This window comes from Ictidomys tridecemlineatus, chromosome 2 (genome assembly GCF_052094955.1).
Source record: "Ictidomys tridecemlineatus isolate mIctTri1 chromosome 2, mIctTri1.hap1, whole genome shotgun sequence".
NCBI lineage: Eukaryota > Metazoa > Chordata > Mammalia > Rodentia > Sciuridae > Ictidomys > Ictidomys tridecemlineatus.
The window spans coordinates 172,493,555-172,513,744 of NC_135478.1; the positions used below are offsets into that span (position 1 = coordinate 172,493,555).

General features: G+C 34.5%; 1 protein-coding gene across 13 annotated transcripts in view; it reads left to right on the forward strand.

Moving 5' to 3' along the window:
• Positions 1-20,190, forward strand: part of Magi2 (membrane associated guanylate kinase, WW and PDZ domain containing 2) — a 1,272,989-nt gene that overhangs the window by 798,857 nt on the left and 453,942 nt on the right. For 12 of the 13 annotated variants that reach the window (XM_078040157.1, XM_078040153.1, XM_078040152.1 and 9 more), the window contains one exon: positions 16,544-16,759. The exons of the other annotated variant lie outside the window; for it this stretch is intronic. In XM_078040157.1, coding sequence (XP_077896283.1) covers positions 16,544-16,759 — 216 coding nt within the window. The remainder of the gene's footprint in view (positions 1-16,543; positions 16,760-20,190) is intronic. 13 annotated transcript variants of the gene reach the window in all.

A 20,190-nucleotide genomic window follows, 5' to 3' on the forward strand; every position in this document is an offset into this window, starting at 1 on the left:
TAAAAATACAAGATTCCTTTTAAGATATGATGGGAGCACCTTATTTTTGCACAGGGTCCTAAGAATTTGTTTCACCGTGCTCAGCCACTCAGGCATGCAGAGGGTATTACAGCCATGGTCTCAGAAGGCTTGGCTGTTATTCATCAAGATGGTGGCAGACCATGATGTCAACCACATGGTTTTGGTTCTACAGGAATGCAGGATGCTAGAGTTATGGGCTCATGGAGATTTCCATCAAGATTTCAAAGAAAGGCCTAGAAGGTCAGGAAAAGTGTATCAGGGTTGGAATCCCTTTGTGATACACCTAAGAGGGTGATGCATGGAGATGTGAGAAGGAACTCAAAGCTGCAGTGAAGACCTCTAGGATTAAGAGATGCCAGTAACGTGGAATGTATGCCAAAGAAAGTTGCAGGAGTCAAGCAAAAACAAGCCAAGAGGTAAATGATGTGGGCTGCAAATAACAAAGTCAAAGCCCTTTGGAGAGAACATGATGCCAGGTGACCTGTGTGCTGGATGTGAAGCTACAGAACTTGTTTTCCCAGCTGGATTTCATTCTTGTCTTAGTTCTCTCCTTTCTTCTATGTTCTTTTTTTTTTTTTCTCCTTTGTGGAATGAAAATGTTTACTCTGTGCCATTATATACTGGGTATATGTGATTCACTTTTGATCTTTACAGGGGAAAACATCCATGAGTTTGCCTTGAGTCTCAGATGAAATTTTGGGTCATTCTTTAACTATTAAGATTATGGGGACAATTAGAAATGGACCAACTGCATTATGCATTGTGAGATGGGCATCAGCTTTTGGGAGTTAGGGGTAGAATGAATGTTATGATTCTGATATGAGGTGTTCCCCAGAGATCATGTTTGAAAAAATGCAAGAATGTTCAGAGGTGAAATGATTAGATTATAACTACTGTAAACTAATAAATGGATTAATCCTCTCATACAGATTATTTTAGGCACATAAGGTGTGACTGGGCAAAGTTGTTCCCAGGGAGTGTGATTTGGGGGCTTATATTTTTTCCCCAGAGAGAAGAGGTCTCTCTCCACTCCCAAATAGCTATGAGCTCAGTTGCTTAAACCCTTCCATTATGATGTTTTTTCTAACTTTGGGTCCAGAGCTATGGACTGAACCATAAGCCAAAATAAAGTTTTCCTCCTCTAAATTATTCTTATCAGGTCTTTTGGTCAAAGTCATGAAAAAGTTGACTAAAATAGTATTACTATTTTGCTTTTTAAAATATTGAAATATGGGCTCAAATAATTTAGGAAACATGTCCAAGCTAAAATATCTAGCTAACTTGAGAGCTTCTGTGGAAACCTTGGGTACTCAAACTTATGAACATCTTTATTTTAGATAATTGAATAAGGCACTAAGGTATTGGGGAAAATACTCAATGCATTGTTGACTTTTTTTTTTTTTTTTACTCTTTTTTAGAGGGTAAGCCTCATATCCTAAGAGCAGCTGAATTTCAGGCTCAATAATTTATTAACACCAAAAAATTAATGCATTTTAGTTTTCCTTTGAGAGATAGTAACTGTAACCATTTATTCAAATAAATAAGCCAAATTTTAGGAACATTCCAGTTAGTCTCATGTTGACTAAATTTGATGTCATGTATTAAGTATTACTATGCTCTACACAAACCCATTTTGAAAATTGACCTGAGTATTTAATTTTGTGTCTGTAACACGTTAAGCAAAATGAACAAAATACTCTTACCATGTACTCAACCATCAATGCCATTAAATAGTAGTTTAGCAATTTAGTGCTGTTTAATGATCCAGGGCATCATGATAGTTCTTGAGGTCTCTCAGGTAAACACAATCTGTTTAAATCAGTGTTGCATGAGAATAGGATTATTTGGCATGACCTAATTTAGCATAAGGTGGGGAAGACATAATTTCAAGTTTCCTTATTCAATTGATAAGAGACAGAGTGGATTAAAAAGAAATACTAAGTTGATTTATTTCCTCTAGGGGCTTATTCTAATAGGGATGTTGAGACAACAAATAGGGAATTTTATGAGTGGACATATAAGTAATACAAACAGCTGAGATACTAGATTATGAAAGCAAGATACAGAAAACCAGTATTCAGATCTTCATCTTTGTCTTCAATATATTTATTGAGTTCAATTTTTATATAGTGAGCAGTTGACAACATATCCTCAGACAGGTTGCACTCCTCAAACTCGATTGTGCATCTGAATTACCTGAAGATCTTGTAAAAATGTATTTTCTGATTCATTGTGTCTGTAGTGAGCTTGAGAAATTGGAGTTCTAATAATCTCCCAGTTGATTCTGGGAGATGTCACTGGTCTGCAGATCACACTTTTGAGTAGCAAGAGTTTAAATTATTTTACAAAATTCTTCTCCAAGAATTCCCCCATTAAGAATTTAGGAAAATCTGGCTGGGGATGTGGCTCAAGTGGTAGAGCACTCGCCTGGCATACGTGCGGCCTGGGTTCAATCCTCAGCACCACATACAAATAAATGTTGTGTCAGCCAAAAACTAAAAAATAAATATTAAAAAATTCTGTCTATCTCTCTCTCTCTCTAAAAAATATATATGTAAAAAAAAGAATTTAGCAAAATCATGTAATATTCATATGTAAAGATACCGAAGGGAATTTCACTTTTATGTATACGTAGAAGAAAGGAAGTTTCATAGAGTAGAGGAGAGAGAACAGGGGGAGAGGGGAAGAAAAGGTGGGGAGTGGGCTTGAAATCAAATTCCTTGCATATATGATTTTGTCAAAATGAACCTAATTACTAGGTATAATTATGCTGCTCTAATAAAAAGAAGAATTTCCCATTAAGATCTGTTATCTTATTTATACATAAACACAGATAGAGAGATCATAGTTGATATAAATGTATCCTCCTCTTTAAATATGACAATGAGGTAATAAGAACTCTTTCCAGTTGCCCAGAAAATTATGTCTGCTCATCTAAAAAGACCATTTATCGAGGCTAGAAGGTGACGGGGCATCTGCCTTCAGTCAGTGTCTTCCCTCATATCTAAAACTATCCACCTGAGGGCACAAGGTAATCATGAGCTCCTGACACAGACACATCTTGGAAATTACTCTGAAGCTCCCAATTCATTTTGTAGAAGTTGCCGAACAACTGTCTATGGATAATAACTTTTAGTCACTACCAGTTTAGGCCAGATTGGAGCCAATGGCCTTTAGGTCAAAAGTTCCATATTCGATTCCCGGTCCCTGGAGTCATGAAAGGCCCTTGTTGAAAGATTTGTAATTCATGAATTTCAGCATGCTGAGTCTAGCCCAAAGCACAGATTGCATCTCAAAACTCATAGTCACACTTAGGCTATTCATTGTTCATGTCATGAAACCCTTACAATGGTGTAAGGATTTACTTTTGGTTTCTTTCTTTTCCTAAGCCATGATTTAAGTGCTTAATAGGAAACTTACATGAATAATTATCTACCTTAGTTGGTAGTAATGGATTCCTAGTATTTCTAGATAAAGACATAAACTAAAAAGCTGATGGTTGATATCCTTAATCAATATTCGTTTTTTTTGTGAAATTTCCAAATATGGCATTAGCTTTTCTATTCTGAACATAAGAAGATTATTGTGATAAATTAGTGGAGACATGGGAAACACTGTGGAAGAAACTTTTAACTGTTCTTATCTTTACATCACTGTAATAGTGACCTGAAGTAATGGGAAGGAAACAGTGGGTCAGACCTGATGTTTTCATTTACCATTCATTCCCTGTGAGGTAATCATCTAAATTAATAAAGATTTGCCCTTTTATAGGGAGGAGAGAACATGATCCAAATGGCCTCATAAAAGGAAATTGCTGAATGAAGTCATTACTCTAATTAGCGTTTATGTCCCCAATGTTAACAGTAGACCTTTTTGGAAAATGATGTTTAATACATTCCAGCCTACCACGTTGAGTAGTGGTTGTAACTTGGGTGCCAATTTTCATTGTCATTTCAATTTCAATTTAGATAGATCTGCTAATAGTGTCATGGTATGTGATAGATTCCTCTCATGGTGCCATTACTAAGCTGGGTTGACTAGTTAGTTGTTTGCTGTGATGAAGTAAACCATCAAACCTTATTCATGCCTGCTCAAAGTTCCTTTTCCTCTCCATGTTTAGGTAAAGAACACTCTTATTTAGCTGCTAGATCACTTTGAATAATGATGCTTCTTTTCCTCTTCCTGAAGATGTTGTTTTACATCTAGATCACAACTCATTTTTTTTCAAACTGGAGAAGACTTTTCATGTTCTCTAGTTGAATGTTTGTTAAAATTTGTTCATGGGATTATCAATTTGGTCTTGGGAAATTATTTTGTTTTCCCAAGGTTTTTGTTTTTTTTTCTATAAGTCTTCAGTTTTAATAATATCAGATATGTGCTTATGATTGACTCACACCTCTCTATCTCTATTCTCTATCTCTATCTCTACCTCTGATCTCTATCTCACATACGCACCCAGGCACACTTCTTATCCATTCTCCAAACCATCTTCCTGCTCTCTTAAACCCCTCCAACCTATTTTCCACAGAGCAACATGAATAAATAACATTTAAAAACCTTCAATAAAATAATGTTACTCCCCTATCTAATATGTCATCCAAATTCCTTTGCTTGGCTGACAAGACTGCCCGATCTGCTTCCTGTCTTTCCAGGGTCAGATCCTACCCTCTCTTCCTTACTCACAATGTTTCAGTCATGTTGACTTTCATCAGTCCTTGTATACACCAACCTTTTCATTTCTCAGGGATATCATCATGCTTTTTATTCTTTGGGCTGTAATGTTTTTCTGGCTTTTCATACAGTGGGTACATTTTCATCCTTTTCATCTTAGTTTAAATAGCATCTCCTCAGATGGCCTTTCTAACCCACACTGTGTAAAGTAATTCTCTCTTTTTATTCTCTTATATTGCACTAGTTATGTCCTTTATTTATCTTACTCATTCACCTGATTAATTTTTAATGTGTTTCTCTTCTGAATTCAGTTCCTTGAAGACAATAGGTTTATCTAAATTGGTTATTTGCTGGGAAGATTTTAAGTGCTCAGTTAATGAAAGGACAGCTGTGACTGCAAAATTTTGAGAGGCAATTGGTTACTACATAGGTTGATAACCTGTAGCTTGTGGACCAAATCCACTCCACTATTTTTGTACAGCTAGGAGATAAGAATGGCACCGACCATGTGTCAATGTTTTTCTAGAGGCTGGGAAACAGACCTAAATGATAAATGACTTCTTTTGAGAAGCTAAAAGTTAGAGCTATTCAGACATTAAACAAATACTTCCAATAAAATGGAAGGGCCGTAAGAAGAAATATAAATAAACTGTCATAGAGCCATCAATTGGTGCCTGAATGCTTGTGAAGAACTTTTCTCAAGAGTATTCTTTTGGAAATTAAGATTGATAGGAATATCTAATGTTTCTGAGTGGGGGGATGACCATCCTTTAACCTGGGCATACTAAATCACAGCATCTTTTATTTAAAAAAAAATCATGAGTTTTAGGAGAAAATTTAGGAGAATGGTCTATTCCCAAGAGAAAGAGGAGGTCATCATGGAAAAGCTTATCATTCTTCACGTGCAAGCAGCTAATCTTGTTTCTAACTAAACAATATTCCGTATTTTTGTTTTCTTCCCTTGATATCAGAGTACCCTTGTAAATCCTGTAACCATCACCTCTCTCTAGCCCAAGCCACCATCATTACCCCACTGCGGTAGACCTCTCATTGGCCTCGGGACTTTCCCTTTTGTTGCCTCCAATCCATTCTACATTCTGGCAAGCTATTTTAAAAACAAATTTGCATGCTTTTAAAAACCTGCAGTGGTTTTTCATTGTTGTTTTGTTTTGTTTTGTTTTCTGAGGGAAACTGACCCATATTTTTAGCAAAGTCTAGTAGGCACCGTATGATCTCAAGCTTAAATGCTTCCCCCATGTTCTGGCTCCAGACACATATTCTTCTTCTATTTCTTCCAAGGGTTAGGGCTCCAGATTCAAGGATTTGCAGATTTACTCCCTCAGCCTGGAATGTTCTTCCCTCCTGCATCCCCTAGGCCTATTCTTTCTTCACTTCACTTACTTTTCTAAGCTTAGTCTAGACACTTGAGTCTGGGAAGCTGTTCCTTCCCTGACTCCACCAGGTCCCCAGAATTAGAAGCAGAAAATACACAGACCACACTGGAAACAGAGCACCCTCCTCCTCTCCTCCCCTTCACTTTTAATTTCGTTTCATTATTTTTTTCATGCACATATTTATTCCTTTAGTTCTCTTCTCTCATCAATTCAATAAATGTTCTATAATAAATTTTTATTCCTGAGTTTCATAACTTACTACAGAATGAGAGGATGTCATAAAAGGCAAAGCTACAGTGTGAAAGTCTGAGGAACAGGGGAGCCCTCTGCAATAAAATATGATTGAAGAACTAATGGTTAGTTTCTAGAGCCTAAGGTATAAAGTACCACTAGTTCTGACAGAGTTTATCATGAGGTTGAATTTCACAGGTAGTGAGTAAAGGGGATTCAGGGCGGGAATCTGGATTATTTGAGACTTGCTAGCTTCATGCAGACAGATCCTTTGTTTAGAAATCCAAAACCCTTGTCTTATTCAGCTTTCTGGGTTGGTTGGTGTTTTTCTGGCTTATGGATTAGTACTACTTACATCTAAATTGCTACTAACTATAGCCATACTCTAACCATGTAGGACTTATGTTTCTAAATGTCTCACAGATCACAAGATAATCACAGTGAAAACATTGCCTCTAAAATAAAAAGGAGGAAATTTTAAAGTGCCACATAGACTAAAATGTAAAGTTGGAATGTCTCATATACAGCCTTCCACAAAGTAATCATAGTTTACACCCTATGGGAGACATACTTAGAACTAATTCATCAACAGAGATGGAGATAAAGACTTGGAAAAAAATAGAAAAAGTCTGAAACTACAACCACTTTTCTAGAAGAGTACATGCAAATAGCAGAAACAAACAGAAAAATGACTGTTCTTCATGTTTATATCAAGAAAGCAAATGAGTCCAGCTTTTCAAGTAATTGAAATTACTGCCTTCAATTTACAATTACTCTCTATTTATTGCCAATCCAGAACTTTATAATATGATGACAAAGAATTATAACCTGTTGTAATTACCTTTTTAAAATTAATTTATTTATTGGTTTTTGGAGATTGAATTCAGGAACACTCTTCTTCTGAGTAATATCCCCAGTCACTTTACTCAGATTGCTAAAGTTGTCCAAGCTGGCCTCAAATTCATGATTCTCCTGCCTCAGATGCCCCAGTAGCGGGGATTACAGATATGTGTCATCATTCCTGGTGCCATCACATTTTTTAAAAAATTTTCATTATATAATTTTGGGATAAGAAATACTTTAGATATATGATCCTATATATAATTTCATAAATGAGGAAAACAAGGTTCACAGGAATTGAATATGTAATCCAAAGTCTTTGAGGAGATTAGTGGTAACCTCTGCAATAGGACTCTAAATCCTCTCTGCACAGAGTACCAGGCTTGGGAAAAATCTAGCAAACAAATTCTCCAAGTAGAAATAATATTCTTTTTTATTGTTTTTTTTTCCAGAACTTTATTAGCAACTGAGGATTAGAGATTTGATATTTGGCAAATTTCTTTAGTCTTTAACCAACAATCAAATTAAGATTATTCAAAAACTTCCCTGGGTACACTACTTGCATAGCAGTGACAAAAGAAAGTTTTAGAGGTCTCCTAACATTGCAGTAATTTTTCTTAGTATCATAGTTAATAATTCCATTGGGAGAATGAAGTTTTATGACAAGCCATAAATGTTGTTTGAGAAACATAATATTGTCCTTGAAAGGTTCAGTTTCCTTTATCAATTTTTGAAGAAGTAAATTTAATTAAGATGACTATCATAAGAATCTGCTAAGCTTTGTGATTATAAAGTCATTGAAATTTCACTTCTACTTTCTTATTTACTCATCCATGAAGAGACTTTCTTTTAATCATCTGCTCACTAGACACTTAAAAATCTTAAACAATTATTAATTATGTTAGTAACAAATATAAGTCCACTGAAAAAAGCCAGACTTATCAATTTGTTACTAACTGGAATTATAAGTTATTTTTTCTGAATACTGGTTTCTAAAAACATGTACATGGACATTTTGCATGGGTTCCCTGAGAGACTAGAGTCTTCTATCCACCCTACTAGGTACCCTGACTAGGCAGGATGACACCTGTACTGTGATTTGAGGAACACTATAGACTTTTTTGAAAAATATATTCCCCCACTAGTTGACTAGTTGCTTTCCATATTCTATGATTAACATTTTGGATTACCATCTGCAATCCTGTTAAAATACAAACATTATGTAGGATCTACTAAGCCATTTATATAGTCATTTATATCATAGTTCAAAATAGCTTATTGATGGTAATTCACTAACTTAGCAAGACCCAAAGGAAATTGTAAATGGTACACATGTAATGTATGGGAGAAGAAGAAAACTGAAATTGTGAAAAGTGTGATATGGGAAAGTAGACTAGTGAGAGGAGAGTGTGGGGCACTGGGTATTGAACACTATGGAGTCTAACTTGAGAATGTGATACTGAGGTGATCCATAAAGGTGAAAAATAGAATATGAATTTCTGCTTCTGTTCTATTGCCACAAGTCAGCAATTCCTCTACTTCTGAGTTATGACTAATTATAAAGTCCCAATGCTCCTCACACAAGTCCATACTTACATTTTTTTACTTGAAACATTCATTTATATTTAACCTTCTAACCTAGATCTTGATAATAAAGTTAAAAGTAAATTTTTCAAGTTTAGATAAAGTGACAACATGTATGATCAGGAAGCAGGTGAAAAAGTGTCACTAAGAAATGGACATCTGTTAGATGCTTATTATTTCACATATATTCAGTGTAGCAAAGTAATCCAACAAGAGAAATATCAATGACATAATGTCACCTAAAACCATAAATGTATTTTGCTATTTACTCAATTTTTTCAGTCATTTTAAAACGGATTTTAATTCATCATTTATGAGAAAATGTGTTAATCAGGTGATTATAGAGTAACCTAACATGTTACTTGACACTAAGGGAATTATCTAAGGCCATTCTATCCAGTATCATAGCTCCTACTTTCATGTGGCTATTGAACATATGAAAGAGGTCTTGTCCAAATTAAAATATGTTGCAAGTATAAGCTATACCCTGAATTTCAAAGATTAGATATGATAAAAAGTAAACTATTGCACTAATAACTTTATGTTGATTATACAGAGAAATAATAATGTGTTGGGCAAAGCAAAATATTATTAAAATTACTTTCAACTTTTTCAATGTAGGTAATTAGAAAATTTTGAATTACATATGTGGCTCATCTGTGCTCACATTATTTTTTCTAGACAATGCTCCTCTAAAGAATTTAATATTATTTTTAAAAAGAATTAAATATTATTTAAATGTGATGTGCTTTTGATAAATGTGATATACTTTAAATTAGGTTTTTAATTTCTTATGTTATTATAATTATAAATGTTAAAATGCTTTATTTTAAAAGCAGATGTATATTTGACATCAAAATACCAAATGTGACTTCTTTCTGTTCTCTTGAGGATTTCCTTGCATAATTTCCTTATGTATGTTATTTGGTGGAAATGGGAACTGTTCTGAACTCTTTTGATAATGCCTGAAGAGTAGTCACTGCAGGGCAGAGTGTCTGATATCCTTTAAATGAATGAACCACCTTATTTAGCCAGCCCATGGACTATTAGATTTAGCAATGATTGTCCTGTGCCTGTGCACATTAGCTAACATGTCTAAGGTGATGTTCTGTCTAAAGGACCACTGAGCTTCAAAACTGCTAGTCAAATTGAACTGTCTGCATGACTTTCTGTTGAGTATGGATGTGTAAAGTGAGACAGTAAAATTTAGAATTATGTCCTTGGGGACAAACTATTGTAAAATCAGCATTAATGTAATTTAAAATTCTTAGGTTGAGTTTCTTACAGAATAATTCAATTTCATGTATAAGAAAATAGAAATATTTACACTTTTGTACAATTGTGCACATTTTGAAAGTTACAGTTAAGAATTTTTTAAGATCTAATTGTATATTGTTTGATATAAATATCCTCCACAAAATATTATTTTGGTGTTTTCCCTATTTCTGGCTCATGCAAGATTAACGCTTTTTACCATAAGAGAAAAAGACCTTATCTTTTGAGGTTAGGGAGTTTCTACATCTTGGTTTTAAGCTACTAACTATATATGACATGATGAGGAAATGACATGTTGGGGTTTTTTTTTTCTCAGACCCAAATTTAAGCCTCAGAATTGCTTACTAAAATAACTTCAAAAATCAGTTGACAAAAGCATTCTAAAGCAAGAATTTGTATCTGATTTTCTGTGAGGGAATGCAATTTTAGAAAAATATAATATTTGCTGGGTTATATTTACTCTAGTACTTATAAAATTTCTAGTTTACTAAATGTAGCCATCTGACTAATTCTTGCCACGTCTGACATGAGTTAGAATGAAGTTTGGTGCTGGTTTCAACTATTACTACCTCTTGTTTAAATGTTAAACATGTCCTTGAGTATGAATTTAGTTAGGATCCTCTCGTTTTATATCCATTTCTGCTACTATAAATCTAAATATCTGGTTGTGGATTCAAATGATTGTTTACTTATGATCTGGCAGGTTTTCTAATAAAATTGGTTATGATTGGATGGGAAACTGCCTTCTCCATTTAATGTCAGAGTCAAATTGTGCAGGTGCCATTAAGAAGGCCAAGTATCAAACTGTTTGCTTCATTTATGGTCAGATTCTGAGTCACTTAAATTTTGCTACACATCATTCCCACATGAGGATCTTTCCTTAAAGCTCTCTGCAGATTCTGGGATGGGTGTGTTTTGTGCAAGCCCCTGCCATTCCTGCAGGTGTTCATCTTTCTTCTAGGGAACACAATTCAAAGTGATCAGTTCCCTAGAAAAATTTTTATTTTTAATGACTATGGGACAGGTTTTAAATAAATTCATTTTTTTCCTCATTCCTAAAGTGAATTTGTAATGTCTTTCCTACTCTTTGTCATAATATCAGAATTTAAAAGTCTAAAGAATATGATACATCGCAGGAAAAACTCTTTTGCTATCTGTTACTATTCAACAAAACCTGAGGGTCCAAAGAAGGAACAGTTTAAAATTCATTTAGGTGGTTTCCTATTCCTTTTTCACCCCGAGCCTCATGGTTAAAATCAATGTGTGTAGACCCTTTGGAAGACAAAAACATGGTTTAAAAATTCTCTCATACTAAGACTTCTGTGGTAATTTTTTGTTGTTGTTTGTTTGTTTTATTTTGTTTTGTTGGTTTTTTTAGGGGGGGGGTTGCTAGAGATTGAACCCTGGGGCACTTAATCACTGACCCACATTCCCAGCCCTTTTTTTTTCATACATATTTTTTTTTTATTTTGAGACCTACATTTAAAAAGTTGAAAGTAATTTTAGCTACATCGAAAAAGTTATAAGTAATTTTTCACTAAATTGCTGACACTGACTTCAAATTTGTGATCACTGCCTCTGCCTCCTGAGCCACTGGAATTACAGGCATGCATTGCCATACCCAGTTTGTTTATTTTTCCAGGCGTGGGAAGCAATGCAGTAAGGAAGAAGGAAATTAGGTTTTCTTCTTCTTTCCTTGATGGTCTTCTAGTACAGTATGTGAAGAAGTTATTAGAGTGTTTCTCTCATCTCCTTCTGATGGGCTGGAATAGATCTTCCTAAAAGAGAGCAAGGGATTAGATTTTCCAAGGGCAGCTTTAGATGGGTTGAGTTCATAATGGTGTCATCGATTTTAGTTCCTCTCCCTTTGCAATGAATGAATAGGTCACTGTCCAGTGTAAATGGGCACTTATTAAATGTTCTTATTTTTATAAAATAAATTATTAACATTTTATGAACTATTCTTTTTACTCAAATTTATAAGAGCTTTTCCATTTTTATAATATTAGAAATAAGTGCATGCACCCTGTTATACTTTCTTATAGCCACATCTTTATGAAAAAAGTATTCATGCATAAGTGCTTAGCTGAAGAATAAATTGGACTCCTCAAATAATTGTCACTTTAATTTTCCAGTCATTGATGAAAAATAAGACTATGTAAGTTCACAGATTATCCCAATTTGACAGAAATAAGTAGATAATTTTATGTATCATTTTAAGATCATAGTAAGTTAGTAGAATTTGATTTTAAAGTCGAATGAAACTGCTGATGTATATATAGGTCATTCTTTACAAACATATTCAGTGAAGGTTCAGAAAAACTTATTTCTTCCTACTTCCTCCCCAAAGTGTGCACATTGCTTATTCTTGGAAGAGGGAAGAGACAAAAATCACCCGAAATGTTCCTGTAGTATGATTTGGCAGCAAGATTGCCTTTCCCTTTAGAAACTGATACACTTGTGCTCATTGATTGGGGCTTGGAATGAAGTCCTTTAGCATGAGTTCTGAGCAAGATGCATGTTGTCACACTCCCCTACTCCCCCCTGTTAAACAGGTCTAGACTTTCCACTTGCTTCGTGTATAGTATTGAGAAAGTTTAATTTCTCAGGGTCCATATCTTCTTAACTGCAGAGGCAGAATGACTTCATACTGTCTGGTGATGAATAAATGGCAAAAGTAGTCACCATATCTTGAGCATCTGCTGTGATCCACTCATACCATTTAACCTCTCATTGTCATTAACCTTTATAGCAACACTCTGGCGTAAGAGGAATGCTAATTCACATTTGGTACAAGAGTGCATATGTAAAATGCCCATTACAGCATCCAGCTCAGTAAATTGTAGTTCTGGGAATAATATTAATCATAGTTATTGTCACTTTTTAAAAATATTATTATTATTTACAAGGTGGGGTCTCACTATGTTGTCCAAGCTGGTCTTGAACTCCTGTACTCATGTGATCCTCCTGCCTCAGCCTCCTGAGTGCTGGCACTGCAGGCTTGTACTACCTTGCCCATTTATTTTTGCTTTTGTTACTGCTGTCATTTTACAGCTGCACTCCTGTTTTATTTAGCAAAATCAATTTAAGGATATTAAGAGGAAGCGAGATTAAGGGACACAAAGATTAGATGAGGGAATTCAAACTCAGGATTTTTTCATCAAGATCAATGCTGTTCACCATCACATTATTTTGTTGGAGGTGGGGGGTGGTTGGCTTGTTCTTTGAGACTTCTACATTCACTAAATCCTGACATTATGCATAGGATCACTTTATTCTTAGTGGGACAATATTTTCAAATTATATTTTAAAACAGTTTGATATTTGAAAACATGCTGATATGATTTTTAAAAGGCACTTTTTATTCTTGTATATGAAGCTATATACACTTCAAGAGTAATTTCACTGGCTTACATACTTGTTGGCTTGGCTGATTCTTCTGCTGTTTCTCTGAGTGTTCCTTATGCAATAGGATAAAAATCTTGCTTTGGTATAATAGATTATTCCCCATGAAATGTATTTCTCTCTGTAGTAACTGGATTGTTTCTGTACCACTGTTAAACTACTATTTTTGCTAATGAAGATAATCTAATGTCTTACCTAATGATTCATACAATTCATACAATTTTACATACAAAAAATTAATCTGTTAGTTTCATGAATAGAGTTGTGGAAAAAGACTATTACTATATAAATTGGCACATGATACTAATAGGTATAATTACTTAATAAAATTCATCAGGACCTGTTATTTAATATTTAGCTTAGTCCATGGTATGCATTTACTTCTAATTTTAAAAAAAAAAATTTACTTTTGGGAATTTTTTTTTTTTTTTGGTACTGTTGATTGAGCCCAGGGGCGCTTTGCCATTGAGCCACATCTGCAGCTCAGTAAATTGTGGTGGAAGGTGTGGGATCTGATTTTTTTCTACAGAACTAAACTTCAAGCAGTTTTCTTAACCTCAGTAGAGCTCGGTTTATCTATAAAACGGGAATAGCAATAACTGTTAAAGTCACTTGTGTTCTGGGCTTTAAACAACCAAAAATAATCCACTTAAGTTAAACACAAGAGTGATGTGCTGGAGAGATAAGAGATGGCTTTCTTTTATTTTTGAGACAGGGTCTCACTAAATTGTTGAGGCTGGCATCAAACTTAGAATTCACCTGCCTCAGCCTTTCCAGTCACTGGGATTACAGATATGCACCATCACGCCAGTTCCTTCAGGGAAATTTAAAACTTAAAACATAAATGAATTAAGAAACATTGAAGTGTGATCTGTTTTTCTTAGAAATATGTATATTTAAAGGCATTAAAGTTTCAGAATACTATTAAAATTATATCATTTATTGAGTTGTATGAGGGTTATTTACTAGTTTTTACATTATGTTTATTAGATAAGTATATATTAAGATTCCACAGAAAGCAGAGCAGTGTACTGAGAATTTTGCTAGCCCTTAGGAATGCTGACATATAATAGTTCATTAACTTCTTGGAGCAGCTAGTGATTTCTGTTTGGCTCAGAATTTGACCGTTACGTATAAGGATTTGATGCATGTGAAATTCTCCAAATCAAAATAAAAAGTAACTTTTAGCAAAATGTACACTGTCCACTTTGCAGTGTCTATAATGGAGAAAAAAAAAAAACCCACTACCACATGCATTTATAAGAACCACTTTACAAAGTAAAAATCTTTCCTTATATTACTCTTACAACTGTGAGTATCTAAAAAAAATGAGCAAGAACACTGGTAGCATGGCAATTCTTCAGGATATCTGCTCACTTTCTGCCAGCATGAGGTCACACTGCCATTAAAAACATTGCACTTTTACAGTTTACAAGCTCTTCCTCATACATTCTGACTTCATCTCGATGACAACCAAGTGAGAAGGCAAGTGAAGTGGAATGTTGTTATTTCTGCCTGCCCAGCATCTCAAAGCCCTTTCCCCGTGGGAAGATCCCACAGATGAAATTTGTGGAAAATAAAATGGGCTCTGCCTCCGTCTCCTGAGACTAACAGCCACCGCCTATCTTCTCAGCACATCACTCGTGTGTAACCTAAGTGGAATATGTTTTGGTTGTTTACAATCCAGAACACAAGTGACTTTAACAGTTATTGCTATTCCCCTTTTATAGATAGAGAATCTGAGCCCTACTGAGGTTAAGTAAACTACTTGAAATTTAGTTCTGTAGAAAAGCCTAGATCCTACATCTTCCAGTTCAGGGTTGTTTCTTTCACGGCGCTCTGCTTTCCCAGATATCATCAATGACCTCTCCAAAAATCGAGGTGTATTCCGTCTTCCTCTATCTCCTTGATGCAGTGTTTAATACATTTGCTGTTTCAATGCTTATCTGTATTACGTCAAATTTGATTTTCTACACCAGACTGTTGAATACCTTGGAAAAAAAAGAAGATTTTTTAATACTCCTTGTTTTCCCATAAACACATCCTGGAGTACCTGGGTGCAGAGTCAGTAGTAATAAAGATTTTAATGAGTGAGCAAATGAGTGCATAAATTACTCAATTAACCAAAAAGAACAACATGGGCTTGAAGTTGATATTAAAAGAATGAGATTCATTTTTACAAACAATACCACTGTTCTTTATCAATCAAAATTTTAGAATATTTTAAATAAGTGATTTGTCTTGAACATATACAGGCAAATCCCATGCTTATTTATGTGCCAGGTTGTTATTACAGAGATAAATAAGAATTAGTCTCTCTTTTAAGTCTCCCAGACTGATTGGGAAAACAAATGATTCCATATCTCAGATAATAGAGCTATGGGAACAAGCTGTGGTGATATGGAGAATGATTAGAGCCGCAGGACTGTCAGCAGCCACAGGAACCACACACCTGGCATGAAGCTACAGCTCTGAGCAGGGTACTGAACATATCAAGGCCAACAGCCACAGCTCCTTGGAAGCCGCAGAAAAGCACAAGGTGCTTTACATCTCTAAAACACTGTGGGACTTAAAAAAAAAAAAAACAACAAAAAAGTCATGTGGATTCTTTCCTTTTTTAAGGGACACAATACCTTTATTTTATTATATTTATTTTTATGTGGTGCTGAAGCTGGAACCTGGTGCCTAGGAATGCTAGGCAAGCGCTCTACCACTGAGCCATAACCCCAGCCGCTACATGGACTTTTAACCTAATTATCGTTAAAAGTTTATATTCAAGTCTTGTCATCAAAATCACTTGAATAATTTTGAAATTAACTGTATCATTTGAGAATAATGCATGAGACTATTTTTCGTTTCAATACAAAGATGATAATGAAAATAGATCTCTGTCTTTATGCATTAAAGCCCAATACAGTAGAAACAACAAAGGACATAAAACCACACACACACACACACACACACACACACACACATACACACACATATATATATATATATCTTAGATTGAATATATATATTAGATTGAATCAAAATTTGTCAATATGATTTCCATTTTTGTACAAGTTATGCAAGCAGATGGAGAAAAACATAACTCTAGAATATTTGGATATCATTTGCAGACAATTACTACGGTACCCCAAAGCCTCCAGCTGAACCAGCACCATTATTATTAAATGTAACAGACCAGATACTTCCGGGAGCCACTCCAAGTGCCGAAGGAAAACGGAAGAGAAATAAGTCAGTGAGCAACATGGAGAAAGCAAGTATAGAGCCTCCTGAGGAGGAGGAGGAGGAAAGGCCTGTGGTCAACGGAAACGGAGTCGCAGTAACACCAGGTTGGTCATTCGTATTCTTCATAAGTTCATCACTTTTTCATTTTAGGTGTGGGTATCACATATTGTTGAATCTGTGTGTGTTCAGGTGTTAATATACTGCAATTATCTTTAAAGGGGGAAGATGATATTTTTTTGAGAGACGTGTTTATTTTTTATTTTTGTGATGTGATGTATATTTTATTTTGATTGTTTCCATTAGTGCATTATAATTATCCATAATAGTGGAGTTCATTGTGACATATTCATACATCTACATAACAGAGTTGGCTCCATTTCATTCCCCAGTACATCCCCTTTCCCTCCTGGCTTTCCTTCTGGTGATCCCGTTCAGCTGCTCTGCTGTTCTCCCTTCTATTTTTTTAAAAAAATTTTAAGTTGTGGATGGACACAGTACCTTTATTTTATATATTTATTTATATGTGGTGCTAAGAATCAAACCCAGGGCCTCACACATGCTAGGCAAGTGCTCTACACTGAGTCTCAACCCCAGTCCCTTTCTTTCTATTTTTGTGACATTGATTTTTTTTTACATGACAGTATAATGCATTTATGCACTTTGATATATCATACATAGATGGGATATAATTTCTTATTTTTCTGAGTGTACATGTTGTAGAATCACGTTGGTCATGCAGTCACATATATACATAAAATAATAATGTCTTTTTTGTCCTACTATACTTCCCTCTACCTAATCTAAGGTAACTCTGTTCTTCTCTAATACTCCCCTCTTTCTTGTAAATCAACATCCACATATTAGAGAAAACAATTAGGCCTTTGGTGTTTGGGGATTGGCTTATTTCACTTAGCATGATATTATTCAACTCCATTCATTTACTGGCAAAATTCCATAATTTCATTCTTCTTTAAAGCTGAGTAATATTTCATTGAATATATATACCACGTTTTCTTTATCCATTTGTCTATTTCAGGACACCTAGGTTGGTTCCATAGTTTAGATATTGTGAATTGAGCTGCTATAAACATTGATGTGGCTGCATTACTGTAGTATGCTGATTTTATACTGTAGTATAAACCAAGGAGTGGAGTAACTGGGTCAAACGTGGTTCCATTCCAAGTTTTCTGAGGAATCTCCATACTGCTTTCCATAGTGGTTGTACCAATTTTCAGTTGCACCAGCAATATATGAGTGCACCATTTTCCCCACATCCTCACCAACATTTTTTATTCTCTGTATTTTTGATGATTGCCATTCTGTTTGGAGTGAGATGAAATCTTAGAGTAGTTTTGATTTGCATTTCTCTGATTGCTAGAGATGTTGAACACTTTTTTATATATTTAGATTGGTTATATTTCTTCTTTTGTGAGGTATCTGTTCAGTTCCTTAGCCCATTTATTGATTGGGTTATTTGTTTTGTTTGGTGTTAAGTTTTTTGAGTTATCTATATATCCTAGAGATTAATGCTTTATGGGAGGTACATGTAGTGAATATTTTCTTCCAATCTGTAGGCTCTCTCCTCACATTATTTATTATTTCCTTTGCTGAGAAAAAAACTTTTTAATTTGAATCCATATCATTTATTGATTCTTTTTAAAAAATACTTATTAATTGTTGATGGCCATTTATTTATTTATATGTAGTGCTGAGAATTGAACCCAGTGCCTCACACATACTAGGCAAGTGCTCTACCACTGAGCCACAACCCCAACCCCTCATTTATTGATTCTTGATTTTATTTCTTGAACTTTAGGGTCTTGTTAAGGAAATCAGATCCTAGGCCAACATGGTGAAGATTTGGGTGTACTTTTTCTTCTATTAGGCTCAGGGTCTCTGTTTTAGTGCCTAAGTCTTTGATCCACTTTGAGTTGACTTTTGTGCAGTGTGAGAGATAGAGGTTTAATTTCATTTTGCTACTTACAGATTGTTTTGCCAACACCATTTGTTGAATAAGCTGTCTTTTCTCCAGTGAATGTTTTTGGCAACCTTGTCTTGACCACAGCACAATAATACTGGGTGACTTTAACATGACTGGACAGATCTTCTAAACAAAAACTCAATAAGGAAACTATAGAACTAAATAATACAAACAGTAATTTAGACTTAACAGACATATATAGAATATTTCATCTATCAATGAGCAAATATACTTTCTTCTCAGCGGCACATGGCTTCTTCTCTAAAATAGACCATATCTTGTACCACAAAGCAATTCTTAGTAAATTCAAAAAAGTAGAGATACTACCCTGTATTCTATTAGATCACAATGAAATTAGAAATCAATAATAAAAAAATGGAAGATAAAATTAAAAATGTAACAAATGGAGACTAAATAATACACGAATAAGTGATGAAGGGATAGGATAGTAGGAGTAATCAAGGATGAAATAAAAAAATTCTTAGAAGTAAATGAGAATATAGATACAACATATCAAAATCTCTGGGACACTATGAAAGCAGTACAAAGAGGAAAGTTTATTGCACTGAGCGCCTTCATTAAAAAAGTCAACAAATAAATGACCTAACTAATACTACATCTCAAAGCCTTAGAAAAAGAAGAGCAAATGAATCCTAAAAGCAGTCGAAAACAGAAAATAATTAAAATCAGAGCTGAAATCAATGAAATTGAAACAAAAGAAACAATTCAAAAATTTGACAAAATAAATAGTTCTTTTAAAAAAATAAATAAAATAGATAACCCCCTAGCCATGTTAACAAAGAGAAAAAGAGAGAAAATTCAAGTTACTAAAATATTAGAAAAAGAAGGAAATATCACAACGGACATGTTTGAATTACAGAAGATAATTAGAAACTATTTTGAAAATTTATACTCCAATAAAATAGAAACTATTGAAGATATTGGCAAATTTCTAGAGACATATGACCTTCCCAAACTGAATGAGGAGGTTATACACAATTGAAAGAGATCAATTTCAAGTAATGAAATAGAAAACACCATCAGAAGCCTACCAACCAAGAAAAGCCCAGGACCAGATGGATTCTCGGCCAAGTTCTACAAGACTTTTAAAAAATAATTAACACCAATACTCCTCAAAGTATTTCATAAAATAGAAAAGGAGGGAACCCTTCCAAACTCATTCTATGAGGCTAATAATACCCTGATGCCAAAACCATACAAATACACAACAAGGAAAGAAAATTTCAGACCAATATCCCTGATGAACATAAATGCAAAAATTCTCAACAAAATTCTGGCAAATTTCATACAAAATTATATTTTAAAAGATAGTACACCACCATCAACTAGGATTTATCCCAAGGATGAAGGGTTGGTTCGACATACAGAAAAAAATACATTTATCATATTAATAGAGTTAAATAGGAGAATCATATGATCTTCTCAATAGAAGGAGAAAAAGCATTAGACAAAATACAGCACACATTCATGTTCAAAACACTAGAAAACTAGGGATAGTAGGAATATATCTCAACATTATAAATGCTATATGTG